Source organism: Melozone crissalis, unplaced genomic scaffold (genome assembly GCF_028551555.1).
Source record: "Melozone crissalis strain CALT ecotype California unplaced genomic scaffold, PUWL_Pcris_2 ptg000036l_1, whole genome shotgun sequence".
Lineage (NCBI taxonomy): Eukaryota > Metazoa > Chordata > Aves > Passeriformes > Passerellidae > Melozone > Melozone crissalis.
In genome coordinates, this window is record NW_026535814.1 from 21,949,973 (window position 1) to 21,971,380 (window position 21,408).

Genomic DNA, 21,408 nt, shown 5'->3' on the forward strand with positions numbered 1-21,408 from the left:
AAACTATTTCCTTTGTCTGGGATGGTCTTTCCCACCTGCAAAACAGGACAGCTCTGATGTCCGCTGTGCAGCTTTGGAGATGGCTGCTGAAAAGGGCTCGATGTCCTGGCTGCCAGCCTACCTCTCCCAGCCTGAAGCTTCACCTTTCTGGAAGCTTCCTTCCTCAGTACCTGTAGGACAATCCCTGTTTGGATCTGGGGAATCCAAGGAACAAGCCTTGAGAGGCACTGCTCTGGTCTGTCTGACTTCCTGCCAGGATGGAAACAGTTCCAGTGTCTCTCTCCCACCTGGTGACTCAGGAAGTTTTGTTTGTAAGTAAGGAAGTTTTGGGAAAAAGGGTGAAAAAGCAGGAGCTGGAGGAAAGATGGCAGAAGCTGAAAGGCTGAAGGAGAGAGAAACAGCTGCAGATAAGCAGCAGCAGCAGCAAAGACTCATATTGAAAAATGAAAAAAGAACATAAAACATTTCCAAATGCCACCAAGTCTGTGAGCAGGAAAGGATGAGAGGTTTTACATGGGTTCTTCGCTCCCCTCCTCTGAATAGGACAGAGGAAAAACTAAAGAAATGCATAGCAAGGAGCAGGTCAGGGGCAGCCCCGTGGGGAGCAGCTGGGTCACCCCTAGCCATGCTCCTCATGTGCCCCACTGCTCCTCCTGCAGCAGGGCCAAGCTGGTGTGGGGACAGAGTGAGGTGTCCCTGCTCCCCACTGCCACCAGCACCTCCCTGGGGACATCCAGCCAGCTTCTGTGCTGCTGTCTTAATTATGGTGTGCTCCTGCCCCCATTCCATGTGTTCAGTGTGGTGATCCAAGGAAGCCCAGAGAGGCAGAGGTGTCATTGTAGAGAAATTTACAGAGAATAAACCTCTTTACAAGACACCTCTAACTTCAGCCCTGCAGACTTAGTTCTGCCCAAGCAGACTTGAGATCCAGTATTCCACAGATCACTCAACAGACACCAGAATCTTGCAAAAGAATATCGGCTTTTTAATGTTCACCCTACAGTAAAATACATTCAGAGTTTTATACTTGGTATCTAAATACAAACAAAATATTTTTGCAAATGTTTTCAGTTTAAAAGGCATTTTAATAAAGGTTTACTGAAAGTTTTCTACATTTTTTCTTTTTGCAGATTAAAAAGAATACCTGTGCTTTGTTCATGTCACAATAATACACCATTATGTTGTAGAGGGCAGACAGTATTCTTGAATTAAAATGTCAAGCACTTTGGATTGGATCAGATTTGTAAAAAAAAAACCATGGGGGAAAAATAAACTTTAAAATACTATGTTTCTTGTAATTTCCAATTAAATGTTTTGAGTATCACAGTGGAGAGGGTTCTTCCAACTCAAGTCAGGCATAAGCATCCTAAGAAAATGTTTTAAAAGGCAACTGAGTGAGCTAAAATACCAAAGTAAGAGATGCCCTTAAGAGGCAGGCCTTAGTGCCTTTTCTGCAGTGGGGGGCTTTACTTCAAACTTGTAGGTCATTGACTGAATGAACTGTATCTGTTCTTGGTACTGTCTCTCTGCTTCCATATTTGATTCCTCTTCTTTCTTCCTCTTCTCTTCTTCAGCTTTTTGGAGCAACTGTTGATAGGCAATTTGAGTTGTGAGCTGGTCCCTGTACTCTTTGGCCTTCTGTGCTTTTCTGGAAATGCCAAATGAATAGGTTATTTAAGCAGTGTGGGCAAAAAGGATAAACATTATTATTATTATGTAATCTGCTAGCATTCGAGCTTAGACCAAAGAACCATTCAAAGCTCCTTTTAGCAGTAAATAACTGCCACTATTAACCATACACTGCGTGCTAACCTTATGTTCTGCAGAGAGTTAACTGCACTCTGTTGTGTCCTAAAAAGCAGACTGTAAAACTGGTGTTTTATCAGAAAGAGGGAAAGAACAACTCCGTGTAATCAGCATGCCCTCCCAGCCGTGGTGAGAGGATAGAGGATGGGGGTGCTGGGTCTCAGTCCATCCCTGGCTCGGGCTCATGCTGCTGCTGACACCCATCCTCACCCTCCTGCTGAGAACAACTCCCTGCTGCACTGATATTGCTGCAAGTGGCTGTCAGGAGAAATCAATCTTCCACTGCACCTCAGGACTCGTGTGCTGCTTTCAGTCCCCTCTGGAGAAGCAGAGGAAGCCTTACGTGCTCAGGCCCTTCTGGAGCAGGAGTCAGACACTTGAATGCCAGCAGAGTAGTCAGCACTTGTGCACTAACTCAACAGAGCTGAGCCACAAACCCTTCCTGACACTGCTGAGTGCCATCTCTGCTAAGTGGAGCATATCCCAGCTGGAGCCCAGCGTGTTTCCTTCACAAGGGTGACACTTCTGCCACAGCCAGGAGGTTGTTCCCAATACAGCCCTCAGAGAACACAACAGACACCGGCTCGGGAAGGAGCTACTTGTGTCCCACGGACAGGAGAGGAGAAAGGGCAGGAGTACAAAAGGGAAGTGAGTGAGATAAGGTCCTTTGCCCAAGACTTTGCATGACACCCAGAGGAACATTCCAGCTACTGCGTGTAAGGCTCTGCTCATCCAGAGGCACTAGGGAGAGCCCTGTGCAGCCGGGGTTACGTGCTGCAGCCGGGTGTTTTGGTGGCTGACACAGGATCGTTCAAGGGATGTCTGTGGGTGGGGTTTAGCAATAAGCCCGGACACACTTGCTCTCCTGGGGCAGGAACAAACAAACCTTCCATTAGCCCTCCTCCCCAGTCACTTGTAACAACAGCTCACAGTATGAGGGGATGTGCTTAGGAAATACGATTGATGTAAGTCACATGATGATTAAAAACACCAACACAGGGATATGTACCACTATCTTCTGAGGTCAGAATTAATGACTTAATACCAGCTGCAGCATCACAAGTCTGCTCTTGGGCAGTTTGGAACTGATAAGGTACATGGTGAAAAATCTCCTCTAAATAGAAAGAAGTCCACCCAGTGCTCTAGAGTTATCAGAAAACAATAATCAGCTCTCTCACAAGTTTAAAAGATTGGTCTGCAAAGAAATGACCTGATGACATAGAAGAAAAATACCTTTTACGTTCTTCCTCTTCCTCATATTCAAATTTTCTGACTGCTTCAGCCATTGCCTTCTTCTCTGCAGCAATCTCTATTTTCCTCTCTTCTTTTTTCTGCACTGGAAAACAAAACCAGAAATCCTTTTAGAAAGTAACAGCTCTGTTGAGCTTGAAGGGCCAGTGAGACTGCATTTGGGCTAAGTAGCCTAAATAATAGGTTTGAGTTTTGTTGTTTCTGAAGTGCCACACAAACAACAGCAAGGGTATTCCCAGCTTATTTATTTTTCATCCACTCAGACCTGGATAGATTTCACATTCAGGGCTGCACACAATAGCAATGACCGTTTGCCCATGCAATCCTCACTTTACTAGGCTTTGCTGTGGTGATGGCAATGGGGAATCAGTGCAAGGAATGCTGTAGGAGTGCATTTTGGGAACAGGCTCAGGGAGGGTCGCATTGCTGTCCACTCTGTCACACAGTGTGTGCTGGGGCAGTGCTGTTCCCAGCAGCAGGGTGTTGAGCTGCCTCTGCCCAGACGTGTGTTCAACCACTTACACTTCTCCTCCATCTGCGTCTGCCTTGCAATCAGGACATCTCTCAGCGTGCTAGACCGAGCTTCCCTCTCTCGTTTCTGTTTCTCAACCCTCTCGGCCCACATCTTATCCCTCTCTTCCTTGAAGATCTGCTCATCCTCTCTTTCTTGCTCCTTCTCCTTCCTCAGCTGTTCAGCCAGATGATCCAGGTAAGAAAGTTGCTCCTTCAACAGCGTTCGCTGCAAACACACAGACGTTTGCAGATATGAGTACATTAGTTCAAAAAAGCCTTTCAAACCCTGAAGAAAAGTGGTGGTTCACAGACAGTGTGGGAGCTGGGAGCCCAGAGACCGTTCCAAAACCTGCCACAGCAAAGACTGCTCAGAATCCTCTACCGGGCAAATGCAGAGTGATCCCTTTACCCACAGCAGCTCAGCTGCCTACAACACACCCATTTTACAGACTTTCCACACCTGACCAGGCTACTCCAGTATCACCTGCATTAAATATAATAATGTAATATAATATATATCACTTCCTGTAATTTTGCAGCAAGGTCTAACACTGAGTTGAGACAAGTTTCCTAACCTACAAGAGCTTCTAACCACTCTCTCGTGTGTCCTAAATATCCTGAGAGTCATTTGCATTCTGAAGTTGGACAATCTACTTGTTTTAACTTCAGGAAATCACAGACACATCCACTGATTCACTGCATCTCCAAGAAATAAAACATGAGAGTTTGCATCTATCTATATATTGTTTTTAAATAATTTAAGTTTTTTAGTATTCATTAATTACATTAAATATTTCCTTTCTTCTGCAGTTACAAATACTACATCAGGTCCATGAAACAAAAAATAGTTTTCCAGCCTCTATTATGTCCGTGCAGTGTAAGGATGATAAAGCTCAGGTGATTTATACACAATGAAATCAGCATGGAGGGACAGAATTCCAGGACTTCCTGAGAGCCCTCACTTCATTTATCCAGCCTGGTAGCCTTGCTGGTTGCAAAGCAGGCTTTAAAGTGCTGTGGTTTTAACAGCTAATGGGCTTCTGCAGAGCTGCAGGGTGCTGGCAGGAGGAGAGGCAGCAGGCTGCTCAAGAAAAGAATTATCTCATTCAGGGAGAAGGGCTTGTGTCTGTTCTCTGTTACCCTGTGCAGCTCACAGGGCCACAGAACCCCACAAGCTCACCATGAAACACCTTACTTTTTTATTTCTTATCTTCTCATATTCCTTGTCGGTGTCCTCCAAATCATTTTCCAAGGCCGCCTTCTCTTCAGCAAGTTGAATTTGTTTTTCTGCATCAAGATGCTTCTGCCTGTCCTGCACTGCTTTGAGCAACGTCTCCCTGCATTTCTTCTGCTGATACAGCTTCTTCCTCTCAAGGTCTTCATTTTCTTTCCTGAACTGGTGCAGCTCTTTTTCCTACATGGATAAAAGCAGCCAGCTTGTAAAATCGCTGTGTAACTTCAAATTAAGCGCTGTCTATAGTTAGTTTATTGCAATAGTGAAGAGAAAGCCTTGCTGGCAACACAGAATTAGTGTCATCCACTAGACCTGGTAAAGCCTGAACATTTTGGCATATCTTTCACTAGAATTCAGGATTTTTATCGGTAACCATCACATGCAATTCAATATAAAAACGGGATTGTGCCTGGTATTTTACAAATGTTTCAGACAGATAGACAGAGTAATCTCTTTAGGGAAATCAGTATCATTGCAGCATTTTTGATCTATATCCAGGTGTTCATACACAGCCATAAGCACTGACAAATAACAGGGCCATGTGTTCCTGCTTTTTCTGTAGATATTATGTGTCGTCTGCCTGTGTTGGGTGTTCAGAGCACAGCATCTCTACCAGTCATAAGGCTGCTACAAGTCAGTGATTGTATCTTTGTGTTCTGATGGGCACTTACTGAATTTTCATCGTTTCAAATCATCCCACTTCGTATTGGAAAGAACTTTATATTCCACCTTATATTGAAAATACATGCAGTGAAACTAAGTTCTTAAAAAAGAAACAATGACAGATCGGAAATGCATATTTGAGATCAAATAAGTATTTGTGTATTCAAGATTATTTAGCCACAAAAAAATTTCAAAAGTAGCATCATTAAGTAATTCATAAGCATAATTTCTGGACAACTGAATAAGTGTATAAGCACAACTGCACTGAAATATAGTCATAACACAGTGCGTGACCATCATTAGCATTGTATTATCTCAGAAATCATGCTTCAGCTGTCTCTAAGGCACACACTTTTTTGTTAACCTGTTTTTAAATTAAATGTCTCTTTTGTAATGTGAATGAGTCTTTAAAAATGCCTTAGCAGATTTGTCATAAACAGCATGTCTAATCTTTCCATAGGGAAGCAGAAGCTGCACTCCCTAACAAATATCCCTTTTTATTCTGGACATAAAGCACCCACGGGTTCTTGCAGTATTTCAGAGCCAAAGCTGACTTTATAACTGCCTGAACTGTCAAATTCACTTTCAGAAGCTGGTGAAACAGCTTTGAAACTCAATATATATATAATTTGAGGAATAGCATTACAAATCCAAACATCTTTGAACAGCAAAGGTGGAAAGAAAGCAGAAATAGTTAGCAGTCAGCTGTGCAAGTTGGCACCTGTCTCTGGATGAATTCTGACATCAGTGAAGCTGTGTGAGAGCAGCCAAGGATGGGATCCATGAAAGATTGTTCACTGGGGTAACACAATGCCACAGATGTGCAAAGAAGTGTTTACCAACCACCCTTCTGCAAGCCAGGATCAAAGTGCTATGGCAGAAACTCTTGATACTACAGTCGGGATAACATGAAGTCAATCACTTTCCAAGAAATCACAATTCTTTAAGGCACAAATAGGACAAAGAAGGAAGGCAGCTAATGTAGGTAATGTAGCTAAAGCAAAAATTGCTGTCCCTGCTTTGTCATCCACTTCTGAGATATCCTGGTGCACACATGTGGTCTACCCTGCCAAAGGTACAAGTTTTCCTTCACTAAATATTCTATTTTTATAGCAACGGCTAGGAGAAACCTTTATGCACACTTAGCTGCCCATTCACCCAGATGATACTCCTGGTCATTAGGGGCTACCAGCCTGCAATGAAAAACTTGTAATGAGACCATCTGCCACATCCCTCTTCTGCTCAGAATGGATCAGATTGCATTTTCCATACAGAAACTCTCCTTCAAAGAAAGCTCTTTTTTTTCAGAGACTCAACCACTTCACTAGAAATGTATCTCCTTGACAGAGCCCCAGGCTGCTGTCTCCAGGGGAAGATGCAGAGCCTTCTATTCTAATAGTGCTTTTCTGAAAAGGCCAGTTAAGGAACAGCATTCTTTGCCTGGGAGGTTTGGCAGTGCCTTAGAAGTTGTTACAAGAAAATAATTCTGTTCTACATGTTTTTAAATAAGCAAAAAATTGGTCTAGCTTGGAATATTTTCACAGCCAGCATTTTCAGAGCTTTAGATTCATTATTGTCTCATTTTTATAAAATGGGGAAGCATATATGATGCCAGCACCAGCTTCCAGTGTCTAACAGAGTATCCTGAGTGATCATTCAGCCTCTACATGTAAACAGCTGCAAAATGAAGATTGAGTCTGAGCTAAATAGCCTCCCATAAGTCAAAGTCAACATAGAATACTGAACTAGCAAGCCACACTAAAGCCAGCAAAACTACAGCAGGAGAGATGGATAAGAATGATGAAAATAGAAGGTAGTGGCTGAGCAGTTGGGCCAAGGTAGCCAAATGCCTCCTGTGATGTGAGCTCAACAGCAGGCAGCTCTAACAGGCAAGAGAGCTTAAGTGCTGCTTGCTAATTTGCTTTAAAAATATATATAAAATAAATATTTCAGCTGGGAAACAAGATTGCCCTGCTATCCTCCAGGAAACTGGAAATCAAAAAGCAACAAAGGTATTTGGCAAAAGCTTTAAAATGTTTCCATTTCCCACAATGCCTTTGAGAGGCTGAGTGCCAAAACCCTTTAGAATGCCGAGTTTCAAAAGAAGTATTTCCCTCTGTAAACCAGAATGCCTTTGCCACAGCTCTGAAAAGAGGCTTAGCTCAACAGCACAGGCTCAGATACTAATGGTATCAGTAAAGATACAAATAAGGTATGGATTAGTTTAAATGTTAGTAAGCCTATCATTAGAAGGGCCTTCTGCCCAAGCCTGAGTGCAGAGCACTGTGGAAATTACCATCCTTTCAGCCTCCTGTCTGATCTCCTGCTTCTTCTCCTCCCTGCGAGCGGCATGCACGGCCACCTGGGCATCAAGCACATCCACCATCTCCCGGATCCGCGCTGCCGCCTCCTGCGCCTTCAGCTCCGCTTCCTGGTCCTTAGCCAGCTGTTCCTTCTCACAAATCTCTTCCAACTCCCGCTCCTGCATCTTCTCTTCCTCTTTCAGCATCTCCTTCAGAGCCTGCTGGGCCAGCTGGCAGTCAACCAGCTCCTTCTCACTCAGTTTTTTACAGTGTTCGCGATACTCGTGACATCGGTTTCTGGAAGGCAACGTAAAAGTTTTTTTAAAAAAGTCTCAAAACAATAAGCAGGTCTGGAGGTGTGCGGTGAATGAAGGCTCTCAGCTCATCACTGCTCAAAACACAGCAACCCCAGACACCAATTATACCCCTGGTCTGACATTGATTCCTTGTGGAACTTAAGGCACCACAGAGAGCCTGATTTGATGGAGGTTTTGACATGAATGAGCTGAAGGATTTGAATTTGTAAAAAAGGCCTGAATCAACCTCCTCACAAGGGGAAAGGAAGAGGCAGCAGTGATCTCTGCTCCCTGTGACAGGGACAGGATCCAGAGAGAATGGCTGGAGCTGTGCCAGGGGGGTTTGGGTGGGATCTCAGGGAAAGGCTCTTCCCCAGAGGGTGCTGGCACTGCCCAGGCTCCCCAGGGATGGGCACAGCCCCGAGGCTGCCAGAGCTCCAGCAGCCTTTGGACAGCGCTGCCAGGGATGCCCAGGGTGGGGCTGCTGGGGGTCTGTGCAGGGCAGGGGCTGGAATGGGTGATCCTGGTGGGTCCCTTCCAAGGTGATCCTTGGGGATCCCTTCCAACTTGGGATATTCTGTGAGTGTAAATGAACACACAATGCATCCACACATTGCATACACAAGGTGTACTCTACATATAGCTGGGACGTAGGGGGTTGTGTGCATATATACCTTTTATTAACACATAAAACATATGCATGCTACACTTATTCAAACATGTAGGTTGGTCTCTATTCAAATGAAGACAGAATAGGTTGGTAAGTCACCTGAAAGCTCATTCATATTCAGAAAATACTGTGACCGTGGAAATGTGGGTTACACGGTTGAGCAAGAACCACTAGAAATTTATTAATTTTTAAAGTGAAGTTCTATGGGATAATTCAGACAAGTCACAATAAAAGCCTGGAGAAGGTAGAAAGTCAAACAAGTAATGCAGCTTTCAATTTTCATTTACTGTCTGCAACTGAGTTGCATATAAAGAGGTAATTTATCTTCAGTTGAAGAACACTAATTACAGATTCTGCTTTTACTTTTGCAAACAAAGCACTGTTGAGATCAACACATGCCATCAAACATTATTTAATTTGAACAATCTGCAGGCACTTTAATTCTGTTCTATAAACAGGATATAGATTTTCATTAAGTCAGAATGTGAAACTGGCAGACAAAGGTGAAGACCAGCAAGTGTGAAGGATGTGTAAGTCTGAGGATGTGTGACAGACACATGTGAATGCTGTGAAGTGAAAAGATAGCTCACAATTTCATGCTGAATGAAACTATCTATGCAGATTATTGCAAAGGTGTTTAGGAATTCACGGAAGATATCACAGCCTGAATCATGAACAACTTGACAGCAGCAGTAGTTACCTGCACAATGCGAAATACCATGACACTACACAAGCTGTAGCTGACTATCCTGTGTAAAAAAATATTAAATATTCATCAGACAATTACCTCAATGCTATTACCAATCTCCATATCAGGGTAGTTATTTAATTTTCAGAGCAAAGGTCTCACCACATTTTCTCCCTGCTGCCATTCAACAGTCGCTGCCTCACATTTCCCTGGGGACAAGGAAATCTCTCTGTTCATCCTCTTGGCTAAAGCACCCAGTGCCATGGAGCCTGTGCTGAAAGGTGAAGGGCACTGACACAAACAGCAAAAGGGGCAGCACTGCTGTGAAAACATTTCCATTCTGCTTGCTCTTTGTTGAACCTGCCCCAGCCTGAACCCCCTGTCCTGGGCTGATCCCCAGCGTGGGCAGCAGGGCAGGGGGATCCTGCCCCTGTGCCCCTGGGCTCAGGTGAGAGCCCACCTGCAGAGCTGCCCCAGCCCTGGCTCCAGCAGCACAAGGAGCTGGAGCTGCTGCAGCCAGTGCAGAGGAGGCCACGGAGCTGCTGCCAGGGCTGGAGCCCCTCTGCTCTGGAGCCAGCCTGGCACAGCTGGGGCTGCTCAGCTGCACCAGAGAAGCTCCAGGGACACCTCAGAGCCCCTGCCAGGGCCTGCAGGGGCTCCAGGAGAGCTGCACAGCCCCTGGGGACAAGGCAGGCAGGGACAGCAGCCAGGCAATGGCTCCCACTGCCAGAGGGCAGGCACAGATTTTGGCACATTGGGAATTAGGAATTGCTGGCTGGGAGGGTGGGTAGGCCCTGGCAGTGTCCCAGGCCAGGCTGGATGGGGCTTGGAGCAGCCTGGGACAGTGGAAGGTGTCCCTGCCCATAATAAAGACGACTTTGAAGGCCCCTTCCAATCCAAAGCATTCCATGATGAGATGCTGTAGTTCAGTGCCAGTGGAGGCTGGTGAAAAGGGATGGTTGTTTTACCTCTTGGACGAGACAGGAACCCCCTGACCACTGTTTAACCCAGCAATAATAGCAGAAAGCAGCACAGGGATGAGCCATGGCGCATTCCAAGGAGCACCCCTGCTCCCAGCAGGTCATCAAATGTACTACCTCATTGATGGTTTTCTTACATTTCACCACTGGAATCTATCTTTCATCTCCTGGGCGGGAGTTAGTGGTGATGAAAGACCACAGCACTAATTAGTCTTCATGAAAAACATATTTCTCAAATGTTGTGAGGGAAACATGCTATTATTAAGACTCTAAATCTTGCTATAATTAAGATTCTACATCTTACAATTATCAATCACTATATTACCTTAACACAATGGGTTCAAGGTTCTGTCAGCATTGAAGGAATAAAGAACTAGTTATTCTTTTCTGTGATTATAAACCAATCTGATATTTATTGAATTCCCACGGGGGAGTAGAAGTTAATTATGTTCAGCATTGTTAGAATTTTAATATAAAATAACCCTGTAATTGCTTGATTTTATCAAAATAATTCCCTCAAAGCAGCTTTTACACCAACCCATAAACATCTGCTCCCCCAGATGGCAGGTTTTCTTCCTCACTTTGCTATCCTAAGCTTCTTAACATTAAAACTGTGCCTGGATGTGGCTACTTCCCAAAGACGGAACCTCCCCAGTTATTCATTCATTTTATGGCTGCAGCACAATATTGCTGGGATAACATCATACCCCATATGGATGCTTCTGATGTTACCACAAGAAAGAGGATGTGATCTGTGTTTTATGCAAATTTTAAGACATTGCAGTTTTCTTTTAAGTTACCAATGATGAACATGCCCTCAGGCTAGCACTGGCTGAGTCTTTTCTCAGACAAGGTGTAGCCCTCCATGAAAATGAATTCCAGCAGGATTCCCATGGTCCAAGCCTTGTCCCCTCTGTCACCTTGTGACAAAGGACTCCTCCTGGTTGACATTGCTACTGAGAAGCTGTTACACCTGTACCCTCAGGCCATGGCAACCAGCCATAAAAAATAAAAAATGCTCTGGAATAATGTCTGACAGGGTAGGTGCTCCTATACCTCAAGGTTTGAGAATCCATGCCTGGAGCACCTTGCTTGGAGTTAAAGGAAATACAAATTAGTCTGTATCAGGTTTCAGAAAGATATTCAAAAGAGTTGAAAATCCACAGGCAAAGAAAGAGAATCAGAAAATCATGTGTGTATCCACCTGCTACTTTCCAGGGCTCCTGGGTGTGCCCTGGAGTAATCATCTCCAAAGGGGGGCAGGTGTGCAGGAAGAGAATATGTTTTATACCATTGATAAATAACATTAAAAAGTAAAAAATGGCATTTATTTAATCTTTACCTCATCCTTTTTAATTTCTATTTGTGCATATGTTTTATAATGTACAGGATATATCAGTACAGTATATTATTACATATTTATATAGTTGATAAATAAACATATTGAGGTGAATGTTAAAAGTTTTTACATCCAGGGGGGTGCAGTCAGAAGGTCGGAGGCCATTGCTCCAGAGGACAGGGTATGACACAATTACAGACTCCTGCTTGTGGATTTTCAGTAAGTGTTGGTCTCCTGAGCAGCAAATCCTGCTCCCTGATCTCTGCCTAGACCAGAATGGTTTAGGAGGAAGAGTAACATCTAACAGCTAAAAAAAAGCATACCTGGGACTCCTTAAACAAGACAAATAGATGCAGATACACCAAGACTGCCACCCACAACAGCTGTGAGGAGAGATGGTTTCTCTGCCTCTAAATCCTCTGAAACGTGCAGCCAGCAGAACACCAACAGTAAAGCTTCAACAACACTTTTTAACAGGATTCTGTGTGGTGTGAATATGGCTTAGATCCCAGAGCAGAGTGGGAAAGGTAAAAGGACAATAATCGGATGAAATATTCCCATGAGACTGAGTGAGCCATAGATCAACAGGGCTACACTAGGAAGACAAAGGACCTGAGACATTAGGACAGGCAACTACAGCATGGAAGTTCAAGTATATGTCACCAGATGATGCAGTTCAGTGGCGTGATTCATTTTGCAATTAAAATATCTAAAATTAGACATCTGAACAGGAATCTGCATATGTGCTAAATTCCCACTCTGATCAATGAGAACCTAATTAAAGTCAGTAGAGGCTGGGGTGCAGCTCAGCTGACAGGGCAGGATAAGCCTGTTTGGGACTGACTTTAGGTTCCTGTAACTGTCCTGATTTTGATGAAGTTTGAATAGAACCGGAATGCAGATTCCCAGTGAATATGAAGTTACCATTACTTAGACTTACCTACGTGTAAAACAAGGTACAGGTACAAAATAAAATGCACTCCAGCAGCATCCCCTCCAAATTATTTTAAAAGTGAGTTTCAACCACTTTGTGTGATACATAGAGAACAAACCAGAAGCTCTAAAAAGCAAGGGCCACATTTTCAAACCACCAGGTGAAGTTAGGCAGTGTATGCACTTCTAACACCTGTCCAAGTCAATAAACCCCACATTTTAACAAATATTTACCTGTGGAATTAGTTAATTAGTGGTTATGCACAAGTAAGAGCCAATGTTGATTTTTATCCCCAGCCTGGGCACACTGAGAAGCAGGTGTTGTAGATTTCACAGTACCGTGGGAGACTGGGAAAGACACTTCAAATAATCACAATTAAATAACATTATTATTTTTTCTTTCATCCCTCCCTCGGAAAACCAGATTTACAAGAATGGGACAAGGCAGACTTCATGCCAAGGCCTCAGGTCCTAGTAAGTTCCTGCAAGTTACTGCTTTCAGTCAAGAAGACTTGGCACTGAACTTCAGGCTGCATTAAACCCTTAGCTGCAGCTGCTACTCTTGAAAAGTATGCAATAAATAAAAAACACTGTCTGTTTGGACAATCTTACGTTTCAGGAATCTTTATTGGCATATTATCTTAGTAAGCTTGATTTAGGCCAAATTAACCTTCCCTGTAGCCTGTTCACTCCAACAGTACAAAGCTGGAACAGGAATTACAAAAAGGGTTGACTTGGCAGGTGGAAATGCAGGGATGCTCATGCGCAACAAGGAGGACACACTACACTTGCAAGAATTAACTACTCTGACTTTTTCTGTCTTACTGTTTCAACCACTTTCATCTTACCTTCCTCAGTTTATTATTGCCACCTTCTTTTTAAAATGTCTCTATATTTACTTTGGGCAAATTCTCTTTTATAAGATATTTCTATGGCAATACCTGAACTGTTGCTCTCGTTTTTCAGCCACGACTCGCAGTCTTTCTTGCTCCCTCTTCTCCTTCAGTAATTTTGCTTGTTCCTTCAAGTTTGCTTCTTTCTGCTGTGCCTTTTCCTCATCAAGTGCATTCACCTCAGCAAGGTGCCTGCTCTCCTCTGCCTCCAGAAAGTCACGGAGCCTGTAATGAAAACATTTGAATAAAGGCTAAATCAGTCCTTCAGTCGAAGGACAAAGTTTTCGTCTATTTGCTATTAACAGAAAGTGGGTACTGGGCTCCTTTTAACACCTCTTACAAATGTCAGAGAAGTGAACATCAAATTTTAACTCAGGGATCATTCGTGTTGTGTCCATCAAGGGAATCTTACAGCACAACATGAGTGATCCTGTCCAGGCACACTCTAAACTCCTGATTTTACAAACTCACTTTCAAAGCTGCTTTATGACTTCAGTTCCCCATTCATCAAATTATTCTATTTCTCGGACTACATTTGTCACCAGCTGATAACAATTAGATTTTGCGCTATGGTTATCTTTCAGCACAGACCCACAGAACACCCTGAGCTGTGGGTCCCCCAAGGATCACCCAGTCCAGCTCCTGGCCCTACAGACACCCCAACAATCCCACCCTGGGCATCCCTGGCAGTGCTGTTCAAATGCTCCTGGAGCTCTGGCAGCCTCGGGGAGCCTGGTCAGTTCCCCACAACTCTCTGGGGGAAAAACCTTTCCCTGATGCCCTCCCTCCTCTATGCATCTATAATTGCATTTTCTCTCAAATGACCTCTTGATATTTTTGCATCACTCTGCAGAACACTTCATCCTGAAATATCTTTGATGAGAAAATTATGTCAAATAGGCAGTTTTTAAACACATCACAATTTACTTCTCTGTTAATCCCAGCAGTGAGAAATCTGGGGCTGCAGAATCCAGAAATCACTGATTTCAGCCAATACACCACAGGGTCTCAGCAGAAAGGGCCCTGGGGTCCCGGCAGACAAGCTGAGCACAGGCCAATGATGCACCCTTGTGGCAAAGAAAGCCTCTGGCAGCTCGGGCTGCGGGAGGAGCAGCACTGCGAGCAGGCCCACGGAGGGCATCCTTCCTCCCGGCACTGCTGAGACCCCAGTGGAGCGCTGGCTCCAGCTCCGGGCTCTGCAGCACCGCAAGGACACGGCCTCAGCAAAGGGTGACAGTGGAGGGACACTGAGGGACTGCAGCACCTCTCCCAACAGGAGCACCTCTCCTAAAGTTCCTTCTCTCCTGAGACAGCAGGGATTGTCCAGCCTGGAGAAGAGAAGGCAGAGAGGGATCTTAGCAATGCACCTAAACTCCTGAAGGGAGGGAATGCAGGAAAGACAGACATCTACTCCTCAGTAGTGCTCAGTGGTGGGACAAGGGGCCACAAATTAAACCACATGAAATTCCAAATGAACAGAAGAAAACATGCATTTTTCTTTTTACTGTGAGTGGGGTGAGATATTGGACACGATGCTCACAGAGGTGATTCAGTCTCCATGTGTGGAGACAAGCAAAACCCAAATGGACACACACTCCTGGACACCCTGCTCCAGTGACTCCAGGGTTGGACCAGATCATCTCAGGAGGTTCCTTCTAACCCCAGTGCTTCTGTGGAACCATGTGCAATTCCTCTGAAGGCACATTAGACCAGGACAGTTTCTAAGCAAACAGTTTCTAACCAAACTGATGACCTTCACAGCTACAAAGTCACTTGACATGAAACAGTAACTGAGAAATTAAATCACAATATTTTTTCCAAAGATCAGTACAGCATAATTATGTTCTTTACATGGCAGCAATGTGCTTCACCTTTAATATTTTTGAAGACTTCTGGAAAATTTTAATTTTTTCAGCTGACTGTGCCGCAAAGTGTTATTTGTAGGAGCTAAGCATCAGCTTGATGAGTTTGCAACAAAACCCTCAGTGACACTGAACTGAGAGAATTTCTGACACTTTGCTACCCAGAGAAACTGTGAATGTCCACGACAGGGTGGATGGAACTAGATAAGCCCATCCACCCTAGAATTCTATGATTCTGTGCCCCACCTTTGGAAATGACCCAGTTTGGACAAGGCTTGGGGCAACCTGGTCTGGCGGGAGGTGTCCCTGCCGGGGTGCTTGGAGCAAGATGAGCTTTAAGGTCCCTTCCAACCCAAACCATTCCATCATTTCATGACTGTATCAAGGTACTCTTCAACTTCTTTAAAAATCAAGCAATGAAAGTGCTATGCCACTACTTCTGTGCTTGTCTGTGGCAGACAGGAGGCTCCAAATGCCACCTCGGCTACACAGTTACTGTATGTGAACACATGTCACGGGTGCCGGGCTCTCTGAGCCCACACCGAAAACAGCAGGGGCGCTGCACTGGCTACTTGTTTGCTACCTCTCTCTCCTCACTTCGATCTCCTTCAGGTACTGCTGCAGCGTGGCCCGGACCTTCCTCTCGGCAGCGCGCTGCATCCATTTCTCCTCGCCGCCCTTGTGCCAGTCGGAGACATTGCGGTAGTGGCGGAGCATCCGCAGGTCACGTTCATACTCACGCTGCTCCTCCTCCAGCGCCCTCTCGGCCAAAATCGTCTCTTCGAACAGGTCTCTCTTAGTGGGCTTGGCTAGCTGCGAGAGAAAGGAAATGGAGAAAGCGTGGAGACCTCGTAGCACCCTTCCAAGGATGTGAAGGGGCCTACAGTGAATCCAGAGAGGGACTTCATCAGGAATTGTAGTGACAGGACAAGGGAAATGGGAACAGAGTGAAAGAGGGAAAATTTAGGCTAAATGTAGGAAAAAATTCTTCTTTGTGACAGTGGTGAGGCACCCACACAGGTTTCCCAGAGAAGCTGTGGCTGTTCCTGGATCCCTGGAAGTGTCCAAGGCCAGGCTGGATGGGGCTTGGAGCAACCTGGGGTAGTGGAAATTGTCCCGGCCCATGGCAGGGGTGGCACTGGATGAGCTTTAAGGTGCCTTCCAACACAAAACATTCATGGGTGAAAAGTTTGAGTGTTTTTCAGTTGAATTCATGACTGTGCAAGTACCTAATACCAAAGGATGAGTTCACGGTAATTATGGGGTCATCTCAGAATCACTGAGGCTGGAAAAGAACCCCAGGATCATCAAGTCCCCGCCTTGTCACCCAGCCCAGGGCACTGAGTGCCATGTCCCATCCTTCCTTGGACACCTCCAAGGATAGGGACTCCAACACCTCCCTGGGCAGACCCTTCCAAGGCCTGAACGTCTTTTCTGTGAAGAAATTCCTCTTAAATTAGACAAGCCCTGCCTACACCCCCATAGCATCAGGCTCCCCAGGACCCCCTAACACAGCACCAGGCTCCTCAGAACCCCCAAAAAGATCACCAGGCTCCCCAGGACTCCTCACACAGCACCAGGCTCCCTGGGGGCTCTCACACAGCACTGGGCTGTCCAGGACCCCTCACACAAAGCTCCCCGGGACCCCCAAACACAACACCGGGCTCCCCAGGACCCCTCACACAGCACCAGGCTCCCCAGAACCCCCAAACACAACACCAGGCTCCTCAGGACCTTCAAACACAGCACCGGGCTCCCTGGGACCCCTCACACAGAACCGGGCTCCCTGGGACCCCTCACACAGCACCGGGCTCCCTGGGAGCTCTCACACAGCACCATGTTCCCCAGGACCTTCAAACACACCACCGGGCTCCCTGGGACCCCTTACACAGAACCGGGCTCCTCAGGACCCCTCACACAGCACCGGGCTCCCCTGGAGCCCTCACACAGCACCGGGCTCTCCGGGATCTCTCACACAGCACCCGGGCTCCCCAGGACCTTCAAACACAGCACCGGGCTCCCCGGGACCTTCAAACACAGCACCGGGCTCCCCGGGAGCTCTCACACAACACCGGGCTCCCCAGGACATTCAAACACAGCACCGGGCTCTCCGGGACCCCTCCCAGCTGCTCCCAGAGGGTCCCGCTTCAGCCGGCCCCGCTCTGGGGCTCGACCCCCACGTCCCCGCAGCTCCCTGGAGCACAGCAGCCCCGGTGTGGCCCCTCACCACCGCCACTTCGCCCGGCAGCGGCCCGCAGCCGGTGAACTCCCGGCGCCTCTGCGTGTGAGAGCAGTGAGGGGGCTGGGGACGGGGCGGGGGCCGCGCCGCCATGGCGGATGGAAGCGCCGCCGTTGCTGAGGGGACGCGCGCGGGACGGAAGTGGCATCATGGCGGCGGGGGCGCTGAGGGGTGTCCAGCATGGATGGGGTGCTGAAGGTGTCCCGGTGTTAAAAAAGGGACCACACTCCCGGTACTAAAGTGATTTTAGCATTTATTATAATAAAAAGGCCTAAAGCATGGGAGCCCACGGGTCAAGCAGGAGCGTTCCCGTCGAGGATGCTGCAGCGCCGGCGCTCCGTCTTCTTGAGCAGCTATGTACCCGATGTTCCAGGTGGAGCGGCACACACTCACCGGATCACTTTTTTTGTCCCTCTGGATTGGTTTCTGTTGGGATCCTTTCATTTGCATGATGGTTTAAGGCTCCTGATTTGCCCTTTACAGTTCTGTCCAGGCTGGCTCATTCAGCTTGGGAGGGTGGTGCACTTTGCTTAGGTATAATACGGTATGTTGAGTACCGTATTTCTTATAACTACCCTTTTAAGCCCTTTTACAAACAATAACTAAACTAACAGTACATGCTTAACAATTACCAATTAACAATTAACAATTAACTATTAACAACTAACAATTAACTATTTTACAACAGTTTCTAGCCTATTTTTGACACTGGCGTGGCGGGGGCACTGAGGGGTGTCCTGGCAGGCCGGGGGCACTGAGGGATGTCCTGGCGTGGTGGGGGAGCTGAAGGGTGTCCGGCATGGCGGGGGCGCTGAGGGATGTGCGGCGTGGTGGGGCAGCTGAGAGGTGTCCTGGCGTGGTGAGCGAGCTGAGGGATGTCCTGGCGTGGTGAGGGAGCTGAAGGGTGTCCTGGCAGGCCGGGGGCACTGAAGGAATGTCCTGGCGTGGTGAGGGCACTGAGGTGTGTTCAGCATGGCAGGGGCACTGAGGGATGTCCCAGCATGGCAGGGGAGCTGAGGGGTGTCTGGCATGGCGGGGGCCCTGAGGGGTGTCCTGGCAGGCCGGGGGACACTGAGAGTTGTCCTGACATGACGGGGGCGCTGAGGGATGTCCAATATGGCAGGGGCACTGAGGGCTGTCCTGGCATGGCAGAGGCATTGAGGGATGTCCTGGCATGGCAAGGGCGCTGAGAGATGTCCTGGCATGGAGGAGGCCCTGAGAGGTGTCCCGGCATGGCGGGGGAGCTGAGGGATGTCCTGGCATGGAGGAGGCGCTGAGGGGTATCCCGGCCGGCTGGGGGCGCTGAGGGGTGTCCCGAGGTCAGGGGACTGTCAGAGCTGGAAGAGACCTTCAGGATGATCCAGCACTGCCGCTGTAATTCCGAACCCACCACACCGCAGCACCCCGAGCCACAGCCCGGCGCCTCCTCAGCTCCTGCACTGCCACTGCCCTCTGTGGGCAGCTCTGCCGCCCATGTGGCACAATGCGGAATACCTAAAAGTTTCTGAAGAAGGGGTGTTCTTTGATCATGGAATCATAACATATCCTGAGTCGGAAGGGAGCCACAAGGAGCCCCGTCCCCACCGCGCATGGCATCAGGGACCACAGAGTGCAGCCCCGGGTACCAGTGCTGGGGCATCAGTGGGGACAGGTTGGCACAGGAATGGAAAGGATTTAGGTTAATGACTTATCTTATGGAGCTAGCCTGGCACAGCTGGGGCTGTTCAGCTGCACAAGAGAAGCTCCAGGGACACCTCAGAGCCCCTGCCAGGGCCTGCAGGGGCTCCAGGAGAGCTGCACAGCCCCTGGGGACAAGGCAGGCAGGGACAGCAGCCAGGCAATGGCTCCCACTGCCAGAGGGCAGGCACAGATTTTGGCACATTGGGAATTAGGAATTGCTGGCTGGGAGGGTGGGCAGGCCCTGGCCCAGGGTGCCCAGAGCAGCTGTGGCTGCCCCTGGATCCCTGGCAGTGCCCCAGGCCAGGCTGGATGGGGCTGGGAGCAGCCTGGGACAGTGGGAGCTGTCCCTGCCCATGGCAGGGCCTGGAACAGGATAGGCTTTAAGGTCTTTCCCAACCCAAACCCTTCTGTGACTCTGTGAAATAGATCTAATGACAAGAATGGGTTCTCTGTGCCCACAGGTGATGGAGCGGAGCGAACCCACAGCTCCCAGGTCAGGACTGTCACAGAGACCTCCTGCAGCACATCCTGCTGATGCCAGGCTCCAGACTTGCCTGGGCTGGAGGAAAATGGGAAGTAAAACATTGGCTGTGCATCAGTGATTGCTTCAAGCTCATTGCCCGCAAAGGAGTTGTGGGAAAAAGCTGTTGCTGAAGCTTTGAAGCTCTGGAACACACACACATACACTGCCAAGAACTTTGCTTTCTTGTGCATAATCACATTAGCTTGGCTGATAGCAAGTTGAAAAAAATTATCCCAGGGAAGAAAGGTCAATGTTTAACCTGGCTGTAAAGCTTGTTCTCATCCAATTTAAACCCCGTGCAATTACTTCTGGTGTCAACAATGTGATCCTTGCACAGTCAAATACAGCAGTTTTGATACACAGGGTTTACAAACTGGAAAATATGTTTACCACCATGGTAGTGCTTGAAATGGAATCTTTTGAGTTTATTTCAGTAGAGACTTAATGCTGTCATACTATCATGACTTAGTCTTTGAGATATTTGTCAAAGAGAAACAACTTCACATCACTTTCCCCCTGAAAACTTGTATTTGAGTGGAGGGTGGGCTGAATTTTTTGGTATTTTATAGTTTTGCCTCATGTTCTATGGTGTGTTTAATGGGGAATGTTGCCTTAGTCTTAAGATCTACACAAAACCAGCAATCAGTTTTATGTGTAATAGACTGTACAAATGTGCAGCACTGCCATCTGTTTGACATCCAAAAATAAACAGGGATGTGTGGATACTCTAAAGTCCCCATTCTTCTGTGAAGTCCTTCCACCAGCTCTGAGAACATTTCCTCCTGAAAGCTGGGTTTATTCTGAAGTCATGGCAGATGCCTTGTGACTTTATTTTACATTAATGTTTGATGAAAAAACAGATTCTTCTTAACTTAGGTGCCTGAGAGGACCCTGGTCACTGGCTTTCCTCACTGGGAATGTATATGGGATATAGGATATACACAGGATATGGTCTGTTCTGGATTGGCTGGATTGAATTCTCCTTCCTGAAACCTCTCTCAAAGGAATGGCCCATAAACTTCATATATTCACAGAACCACAGAATCCCAGGGTGGTTTGGGTGTGAAGGGACCTTAAAGCCTGTCCCATTCCACCCCTGCCATGGGCAGGGACACCTCCCGCTATCCAGAGTGCTCCAAGCCCCGTTGGCAGGAGGGAAGGGCTGGGAAGGCATGGAAGAAGGACAGCATGTGCTGACAGATGGAGCAACTCAGCAAACCAGAGCCCATTTTCAGGGGCAAAATCTGCAGTGGGAAAATCTAGCAAGGACAGTAGGGCCTTTCTGTCCTTCAAGGAAGTATGAGAAACTGATTGGTATCAGCTGACTGACAATTCCCTCTTTGTACAAAAGAAACTTTCAGCTTCTTCCTCTAGAAGGAAAATTAACTCTGTTTAAGGGAACCAAAGTCCTCCCCACCCCTCATAAAAGACAAGTTTCCCTACAATGGCTGCCTATTCTCTTTGTCTGGGGTTGTGGTGGCTACATGAGCCAGTGCTGGGGCACGCCAGCCCCCTTCCCTCTGCAGGATCAATGT

The 21,408-nt window shown here is 47.1% G+C and overlaps 2 protein-coding genes across 2 annotated transcripts; both read right to left on the bottom strand.

Moving 5' to 3' along the window:
• Positions 1-1,291: 1,291 nt before the first annotated feature.
• Positions 1,292-3,662, bottom strand: LOC128941687 (cilia- and flagella-associated protein 53-like). Its single transcript, XM_054283575.1, has 3 exons — positions 3,580-3,662; positions 3,040-3,142; positions 1,292-1,648 (listed from the first exon to the last, which is right to left on the bottom strand). The coding sequence occupies exons 1-3, from the start codon at positions 3,590-3,592 to the stop codon at positions 1,426-1,428; spliced, it is 339 nt and encodes a 112-aa protein (XP_054139550.1). The 5' UTR covers positions 3,593-3,662; the 3' UTR covers positions 1,292-1,425.
• LOC128941573 (cilia- and flagella-associated protein 53-like) lies at positions 3,610-17,763 on the bottom strand. The gene is made up of 7 exons (XM_054283410.1): positions 17,659-17,763; positions 16,015-16,244; positions 13,618-13,794; positions 7,764-8,067; positions 4,766-4,984; positions 3,668-3,796; positions 3,610-3,618 (listed from the first exon to the last, which is right to left on the bottom strand). Exons 1-7 carry the CDS (start codon positions 17,761-17,763, stop codon positions 3,610-3,612), a joined length of 1,173 nt encoding a protein of 390 aa, XP_054139385.1.
• Between the last annotated feature and the right edge of the window lie 3,645 nt (positions 17,764-21,408).

Bases quoted from the DNA above. Each gene is read 5' to 3' on its own strand.
- LOC128941687 (XM_054283575.1), bottom strand. The intron at 1,649-3,039 runs GTATTTTTCTTC...TGGCATTTCCAG, and splicing joins GAAGAGGAAGAACGTAAAAG to AAAAGCACAGAAGGCCAAAG.
- LOC128941573 (XM_054283410.1), bottom strand. From the start codon at position 17,763: ATGGCGGCGCGGCCCCCGCCCCGTCCCCAGCCCCCTCACTGCTCTCAC. The intron at 16,245-17,658 runs GTGAGGGGCCAC...TTTCTCTCGCAG, and splicing joins TGCCGGGCGAAGTGGCGGTG to CTAGCCAAGCCCACTAAGAG. The intron at 13,795-16,014 runs GTAGCAAACAAG...TTTTCATTACAG, and splicing joins ATCGAAGTGAGGAGAGAGAG to GCTCCGTGACTTTCTGGAGG.